Source organism: Nannospalax galili, unplaced genomic scaffold (genome assembly GCF_000622305.1).
Source record: "Nannospalax galili isolate Female #2095 unplaced genomic scaffold, S.galili_v1.0 scaffold979, whole genome shotgun sequence".
NCBI lineage: Eukaryota > Metazoa > Chordata > Mammalia > Rodentia > Spalacidae > Nannospalax > Nannospalax galili.
Window position 1 is genome coordinate 1,602,221 of NW_008343671.1, and position 8,716 is coordinate 1,610,936.

The 8,716-nt window shown below is 44.6% G+C and overlaps 1 protein-coding gene across 1 annotated transcript in view; it reads left to right on the forward strand.

Annotated features, from left to right (window-relative positions):
• The first annotated feature begins 883 nt into the window (after positions 1–883).
• Positions 884–8,716, forward strand: part of Bin2 (bridging integrator 2) — a 41,314-nt gene continuing 33,481 nt past the window's right edge. Inside the window, exons 1-2 of the mRNA XM_008840007.3 lie at positions 884–987; positions 8,157–8,237. Of these exons, the coding sequence (XP_008838229.1) occupies positions 907–987; positions 8,157–8,237 (162 nt within the window). The 5' untranslated portion in view covers positions 884–906. The remainder of the gene's footprint in view (positions 988–8,156; positions 8,238–8,716) is intronic.

Here is an 8,716-nt window from a genome sequence, read left to right on the forward strand (position 1 = left end):
TCACCCAGCTGAGGCTCACCCTCCTCTCTTCCTCAGCTTTTTAACAGTGACAGCCCATTTCTTTCCAGCTCATTTTTCTTCCTTTTCAAATCCAAACCTGGATTCTGTCCACTTTCTGCTCTTTATCTCTTCAGTTTCCAGGATAAGAGCCACCATGACTAAGCTGCAACACAGGGAAGACATACAGTTTACTTGGCCACCCAGTATTACCCCTAGAATTGATGGATGATTTCTGATTTAGTAAATGTCCTCAGTGAGTGGAACTCGGCAATATTTTCTGTCTCATTGTTTCAGTTCATTCTAGTGCTGCTTCCATGTCTGGAACTCATGAGTCTTTGCCCACATTTGAAGACCCTGGTTAATGTGGCCACTGTTTCCTACTGCAGGGCTGGTGTTTCCAAGTTGGCCTGCATTGGCCAAAGCCCGTCAGGACAGGCCCTTCTCAGTACTGGCTTCTTCAGAACAACCCAGCCACCATCCCAACTCCAGATGCCCCCGGGGAGTTTGGCCTATTTGCTCTGGGAAAACTGTGGTGGCCCTGAGTGGTCCTTAGAGGAGGCTGGACTATGGTGGCCCTGAGTGGTCCTCAGAGGAGGATGGACTGCAGTGGGCCCTGAGTGGTCCTTAGAGGGGTCTGGACTGTGGTGGCCCTGAGTGGTCCTCACAGAGAGCTGGACTTTGAGGGGGCCTAAGTGGTTCTCAGAAGAGGCTGGACTGTGAGGGATTCTGAGTTGTCTCCACAAGGTGATGTAGGGGTGGTCTAAGACGCCCAGGCCTCAGAAGGGTAGCAGGCGGGGTGTGAAGGTCTGTCTGAGCCAGCTAGGCGCAAGGCATGCTGGGAGCCCACACTTCCTCCCAGGGGCCACTAGAAACCACAGGGCCAGGCAGTGCCCTGGAGCCCGCAGGATGGCCGAGAGCAAGGCAGGCGGTGCCGCTGGCCTCTTCGCCAAGCAGGTGCAGAAGAAGCTCAGCAGGGCCCAGGAGAAGGTAGGCAGACAGGCCTTGCCAGAAGGGCTCCTGAGAACCTGGGCTGAGGAGGAGGGTCTTGCTTCCCCGGGAAACGGCCAGGAAATGGGTTTCCATGAAAATTGACAGGTGTGAGAGAGAAGAGAGAAGCAGCTGAGGGGACAGCTGTCTCAGGAACCATCTACAACCCTCAGCCTGACCCAGAAGAGGTGATGGAAGGAATTAATGGTGGTGGTCAGCTGTGTGACAGGTTTAGTCCTAGCAATAAAGTGAGACTGTATCACAGATGATGAACTGAGGGGAGTTTCCCCTCAAAGCTAGTGACAACTGGCTATGCCAGTGGGTTCCACGGCTTAGCTTTGTTGGGGGAGTTCACTGAGGTCTCTGGATGTTGTTTAAGCTGGTGTAAATGGAGCTAGGAGGCAGGAGGATCGAGAGTTCAAGGTCATCCTAGTCTACATGTAGAGTTCAAAACCAGCCTGAGCTACATGAGACCCTGTCTCAAAAAAAACAAATTTAAAAGCTAAAGGAAAAAAAAAAGCTGATATGTGCGGTAGCAGTGCCTGTATCTGCTTCCCTAAATTGTCCATCTATAACTTGCCTGTCTCTCTAGATTATGAGGACGCTCTTCACACATTTTGTTTTTGGGGACAAGGTCTTACTGTGTAGCCCAGGCTGATTTTGAATTCAAGGTGATCATCCTAAGGCCTCAGCCTCCCAAGGTGCTGAGATTATAGGTGTGAGCCACCAGGCATAGCCCTTTCTGCACTTTTTTTTTCTGGGCAGGATCAGTTGTTTCTCAGAATAGCCATGAACTCACTATGAGCTTGACTTCTGATCCTTCTGCCCCTCTCCTGAGTGCTGGGATTACAGGCATGTGCCACCACACCCAGTGTTAGACGCTGGATATCGAACCTATATGCTAAGCAAGCACTCTACCAACTGAGCTATACCCCCAGCCCTTGCTCCATAAGCTCTGTTAAAGGCATTTTGTTTTTAACCTGTCTAGATTATTTTCTTTGCTTCTAACCTCCACCTACCAGCACTCTTGTAGATAAAGTGGTGTAGGAAGAGGCATAAGCCAGATGAAAGGGGTTCATGATCTTCAAAGCAGTTAAATAAATAACAAACTTAACAATGGAAATATTTGTATTATCTTCTAAAGGTGGCGTACTAGTTTGACCGCAGGAAAGATTAAGGGGAACTGACTCTCCAAAGTGGGATTACCCAGGGAAAACTGATGGAATGTAGGTGTAGCTCCTACTTTTAAGAGGCCACAATGGGAGGGAGGGGCTCTATGTACTTTGTCTGTCTTTTTGAAGTCATGGAAAGACTGGAGGAAAACGAAGATTTGGTGTGGCTAGCCTTTGTTACTTCACCTACCCCTACCTTCACCTTGATTGTTATGTCGGCCTTTCTGAAGGCTCTCTAGCTAGACATCTGGTAGATCTGAGAGCAGTGCTTACAATACAGTCTAGCTAAAAGTATATGGGGGGGTGTTCTCCTAGAGAAATCTACATTGGTTGACAAAAACAAAGCAAAAACTCCAAAAGTCAAAAACAACTCAAAACCCCATGAACAATAAGCATTTTTTTAAAGAGACATATTTAGGACTGGAGGGTGTGGTCAGTGCTAGAGCTCTTGCTCAGCATGAACTCCACAAAAGATAAAAATGTTAAAATTAAACCTGCAGAAATATCAGTTATTTTTTGCCTTACTCTTTCTCCCTGTCTTCATCCGGCCTATGATCAACACTATGTCTTTTCTTTAGAATTGTCTCTTCTTCTTAAGTCTGGACTCTAAAGCTTTAGGTAAATAATGTTCTGCTCTGGACTTCAGATCTTCCACCTGTAAAATAAGAGAATTGATGTTCTTTATGAAATTCCATCTGGTAAGACCAAGTTGAAAATGGGAGGGGACTCTTTGAACCTTAGAATCAAGTATTTTCCAGGGAGAATCAGCCAGACGGTAGAAAGCACTCTTGGCAAGGTGAGGAGAGAGGAACAAACTCAAGTCTGCCCTGAGGGGCTTCCGGGTGGATGAGGAAAACCAGATACTCTGGACTGGAAGCTTCTGAGTTCAAGGCCTGCCTAGGTATACATGGAAGGAATACCTGGGTGTTTCCTGGATAAGGGGAAGTGGCCTGTGAGGGGGGAAGTAGCATATCTCAATCAGCCTAGACCTAGAATCCTTGAATCTTGGGAAGTTATTGAGAACAAGATAAAGAGAGAAAGTTCCAGTACAGAAGAAGGGCTTCTGGGCTGGCAAGATGGCTCACTGAGTAAAGGCATTTGCTGCCAAGCCTGGTCATCTGAGTCTGATTCCTGGAACCCACATGGTAGAGGGAAAGAACTGACTTCCAGAAGTTGTCCTCTGACTTCCATGTGCTCACTACCCCCAAACTGATAAACAATTGTGATAAAAATTACAATTGTAGTTGTAATAAATTACAAATTGTAATAAAAATTTGTTTAAAAAAATAAGAAAGAGCCTGGCGTGGTGGAGTACACCTTTAATTCCAGGATTTGAGACTGATAAACAATTGTGATAAAAATTACAATTGTAGTTGTAATAAATTACAAATTGTAATAAAAATTTGTTTAAAAAAATAAGAAAGAGCCTGGCGTGGTGGAGTACACCTTTAATTCCAGGATTTGAGAGGCAGAGGCAGGTAGATCTCAGTGATATCAAGGCCAGCCTAGTTTACATAGCCAGTTCCAGACCAGCTGAAGCTGCAGGGAAAAAAAAAGGAGGGGGAAGATCACTGAAAGCAATTGGATGTAACCTTCTGAGTAATCCACAGTAGCTAATGTGTTGAGTAGTCAAATATGCCAAGTGCCGTGTTCTCTCTCTCACAGAGCCAACATTCTAAAACATTGTAAAAAAACTTTAATTCACTTTGTCTCTTCAACACTATAAGCAAGTTGTTAGTATCCTTTTTATCCTGTGCTGGGAATCGAACCCAGGCTGTTGTGTATGTCAGGTAAGCCCTCTACTACTGAGCTACACGCCTCAGCCTTAGGGTTCCAATTTTAGAAATAAGGAAACAAGTTTCAAAAGAGATTGGTAAATGGCAGGCCTGTTGCTGAAACTCAGGTGTCCTGTCTTCCCATCCTAACCCAAGGCTGCCCCTTTTGCCACAGTCCTGATAAGCCACCCTGCCATCTGTGCTGCCCCATTTCCTGCTGACCCTTCTCAGAAGGAGCTGAGCTACAGTGGAAATGCTTTTACATAGGCTCATCTTCCTCTGTCCAGGGGCCTAAAGGTCTGGTGACTTGGTGACTGTTAAACACAATAGGGATGAAACATTGTCCTGGCTCTACTTTCCGGTTCTATTTTCCGGTTCCCACCCACACGGAACAGGAGACAGAGGTTCAGGCTGATTTAGTGTAATTTTACAGTGTGCTACATCCTCACAGTTAGACTACTGCTTCACCATCTGTGTGTGACTTCTCGGTGGCAGACTGCTCAGATCTCCCCTGAGCACGGACATTTTAAAAACCACCCCCATGTTCGTCTTTTCTCTGTTAACATTTATTCAACTTATATCCCTGAGGGTTTAATTTGTCAAATATTTACAATAGATTCCTTTGTTCAGGGGGCTGGGTTTGGACCTAGGAAAGAATTAAAAGATGAATAAGAGGCAGTCTTGCCTGCCGGAAGCTTACAATCTAGTTTCGTTTTTTGTTTTTAAGTAAAAATAAATGACCTAAGATATTCAGAGTAGGAGCTCGGGGCAGAAAGACTGGGAAGGTTTCCTAGGAGGCTGAGTTTGAAATGGAACCATGGATGATCCTCAGGCAAGTGTGAGAGAGCCTCCTGCTGAGGAATGCCAGTGTGATGGAAGCTTGAGTCTGCAAATCCTTTTAGGCAGAATCCTGAGAACTGCAGCTGAACTGGGGCACCGGGAGTGAGTGCTGGGAGAAAAGCCTGGCAAAAAGCTGACATTAGAGTGTATCTAAAAGATTTTTTACATTACCACATTATTACATCTAAGAAAATAGTTTGACAACCTTGCATATTGTCATTTAGCATAGTTCCTATTAATTCCGCAATTGACAGAATTAACTAAAATGCAATAAATAATAGATAAGGATCATGGTGAGGGGCTGTAGCCATCAAATAAATAGGCTGTGATTTTTTTTTAAAGCTTTATCCCTTCCATCCTACTCTGAAGGTTAATAGGTCACCCACATTCACTAGGTGTCAATATCTTGTGACATTTACTTGCAAGTTCTCTCACTAGCTCTTTCTCTTCATGTACCTGAATTCTAACTTCTTTGGCTGCCAGACAAATTGGGTCAGAATTCTCAGGGGGCAGGATTTTAAGGCGTGGTATTACGCGGGCTTTCGTTAGGAATTGATCTATAAGTTCAATTTACAGATGCCATATACCAGTAATCCCAGCACTCAGGAAGCTGAGAGAGGAGGCTCATTGCAAGTTTGAGGCAAGCCTGGGCTACATAGCAAGACCCCTCCTCATCTCAAACACACACACACACACACATGAATTTATTCTTTCAGCAGACCTCTGATGTATATCTGTACATCGTGTTCCTTCAAGGGTTTAAGAACACCTCCAGTGTGGTATGTAGCCCAACAGAGACCTATTGCTATGGTAACAAATGACTTTGGGCCCAGAGAGCTGATTAATATTTCCAGGTTACTGCATATACCCTTCCCTTTCGGGTCTTCCATGAGAAGATTCCCTCAGCACAGTCTTCATAGCCCATGAAGCCTTTTAGCCTTGAGGCTTTAGACTCCAGTCATTCTCTATATTAACTCTGAACTGAATTTTCTCTTTCTCACCCCCTCCACCTAAGAGAAAACAAACTCTGGACAGAGGAAGGGAGGAGTAGTGAAAAGGAAGTAAGAACTGTGCTTACCGCTAAACAAGGTGGTTTTGCAACTTTCTGGTTGGTGGTAGGAAAGGGGGGTGGAGTCAGGAACTATGCCTTATACATCTATGGAGGGGTGGTTAAGTGACGGGGGTTGGAAACCAACAAAGACAGACCTGGCTAAAGGAAACACCTGCCTTTTATGGGCTGGGAAGCACAAATAGCCACAGGTATTGATTGCTCACTAAGCAGCCAGAAATAGCAATTTACATGTATAGTATTTTAATCCCCTAACCACTCCAGCACAGAAATATATTAATGAGGGAAAGGAAGCTTCTTAAACTGAGGCCCAAGAGCTTAAGAGACTTGCCTAAAAGCTTTAGCCAGTAAGTGGAAAGATAGGAGTTAATATCTGACTACAAAAGCACTCAACCTTATCCACCAGAGAGCAAGCTCCAGGAGTACCAGACATTGACCTCCACTCGCCTCCCATTCAGCTGGAGACACTTGGGTCAGAGTGTCTACAGGGGGAGCCTTCTCCATTTTCAGGCTTGGGCACTCTGGTGTGTGATTCAGATCCTTTCATAATGATACTTAAGTCTCCCTTTCTAACATCTTTCCCTACCATTCCCCATGACACACCCTAACTGAGTCACACCCTCCTGGGAAGCTGCAATCATTGGCAAAGCCCAGGTCTTTGCTAATGTGATTGTCTGGAATCCTCTTTCTACTCCCACTTTCTATTCTGTTCAGTCTAGCAAAATCCTACACCAGGCCCAGCCCATATATGGTATTAGTTTTACATTCCTTCCTATTAAAATTTCTAAGTGTTCACTCACTGGATCCTGAGCCACCTAAATAAGTAAAGAAAATTGAATCCATGAGGGGTCTAAGGAAACAGACCACAGAATACAAAGAATAATAGAAATGTATACAAGAGCAGAAATTGCCAGGGAGTGATTAACTTAAGAGGAAGAAGATCAAGTGTGAGAAAGGTTATGGAGTTTAAATGGGTGTTACTGTTTGTTTCATTTGATACTTGCATGGCAATAAAAATAGAGAAAGACAGCACCTTTAGTCCCAGCACTTGGGAGACTAAGGCAGGAAGATATTGTGGTTCAAGGCCAGCCGGGTCTACATATCGAGCTCTGGCCAGCTGGGGTTACAGGGAGACCCTGTCTCAGAACGACCAAAGTTGGGGGAGAGTTTACTATTCATTTTGGGGGATGATGGCACCTCCTTCCAAGAGGGGGTTTACAGTAGAAGACTCAGACCTTTCTTTTTACATGTATTTGTGTGTGTGTGTGTGTGTGTGTGTGTGTGTGTGTGTGTACGAATGCCACAGCCCACATTTGGATGTCAGAGAACAACCCTTGGGAGTCAGTTCTTTCCTTCCTCCATGTGAGTTCCAGGGATCAAACTCAAATCCTGATCAGGCTTGGCAGCAAGTGCCTTTACCCACGAGCCATTTTGCTGACCCCTCCATCCTTTCTTACTACAATGCAGTTACTTTGTTTATAAGTCAGGGACCCCTCGGAGAATAGAGACTGGGTCTTATATTGGTACTGAGAACAGTAAGATTGCCTCTCCCATTTCCTAGATGATAAAAGGTAGACATGGGTAGTGTTCATTTCCAGATGACTTTCAAGCATTTTATATCAGGGCTTCTCAAGGTTTTCCGCAAGTGCCTTTGTGAGAGAAGAGTTCCTTCCCTGTCTTTCTTACCTCATCCATGGAAAGAAATCTGTGATAACGGCCAAAGGAGGGACTCTTAAGTTTAAAAAAAAAGACTTTAAGATTCTGTTTTATTTTTACAAGTCTTGCTTCCCTGCTCTCCTAGAATCCTAGAAGCAACCCAGTGGTCTGTTTGCTCTCAAATAAGCTGCCCCCACCCCAAGCCTTGCATATTTTACATTCTTCCCATTAAACCTTGTTTCAATACTGTGTCCTCTGGACTCTAAAAACTCACTTTGAGACTAGAGGTGCTGTTCAATAGTAGAATGTGTGCTTAGGTTTCACAAGGCTCTGGGTTCAATACCCAGCACCCAAAACAAACATACAAAACATATATTCTCCAAATAATGAGATTCCAAAAGGATACAACTTACTTTTAGAGAGACAGAGAAAGGATGGATGATCCTTTAGTGCACTACTGCATACCCCTAGAATTCCAATTTGAGGAGAACCACAAAACACTGTTTTTGTCAGCAACATGTTACATTCCTAATTCTGTTGAGCTGATAGGAGCTTAGACCTTTAGCTATATCCAAGACCAGAAGCCAGGGTTATCTAAGACCAGCAGATAAGAGACTTGACAGTAACCTCATGGGCCTTTCTGTCTTACATCGCCAGGTACTGCAAAAATTGGGGAAAACTGTAGAAACCAAAGATGAGCGATTCGAACAAAATGCCAGCAACTTCTACCAACAGCAGGTAATGTAGAAGGTGGGGAAGGAAGGGGAAGCTTAGAGAGGGCTGAGTGCCTGAAGAATCAACTCTATAAACAAGCAAGCATCTTAACAACCTATCTTTCCCCCAATACTCAGGGCTCCAGGGCCACAGGGTCACCTGCACTTCCTTTCTCTTAGTCTTAGTCATAGGTAGAAACTTTATATTAGAAAGTGTCATAAAAGCCAAAGATGGTGGCTCATGCCTGTAATCAAAGCATTTGGGAGACTGAAGTATGAAGATCCTGGGTTTGTAACCAACCTGAGCAAAGTAGGAGACCTTGTCTCAAAAACATTTTTTTTTTCTTGGTCTTTTTCAGACAGGGTCTCCCTGTAGTCCCAGCTGGCTTGGAACTCACTATGTAGACCAGGCTGGCCTTGAACTCATAGAGATCTACCTGCCTCTGCCTCTCAAGTGCTGGGTACTGGGATTAAAGGCATGCACCACCACACCTGGCTTTATTG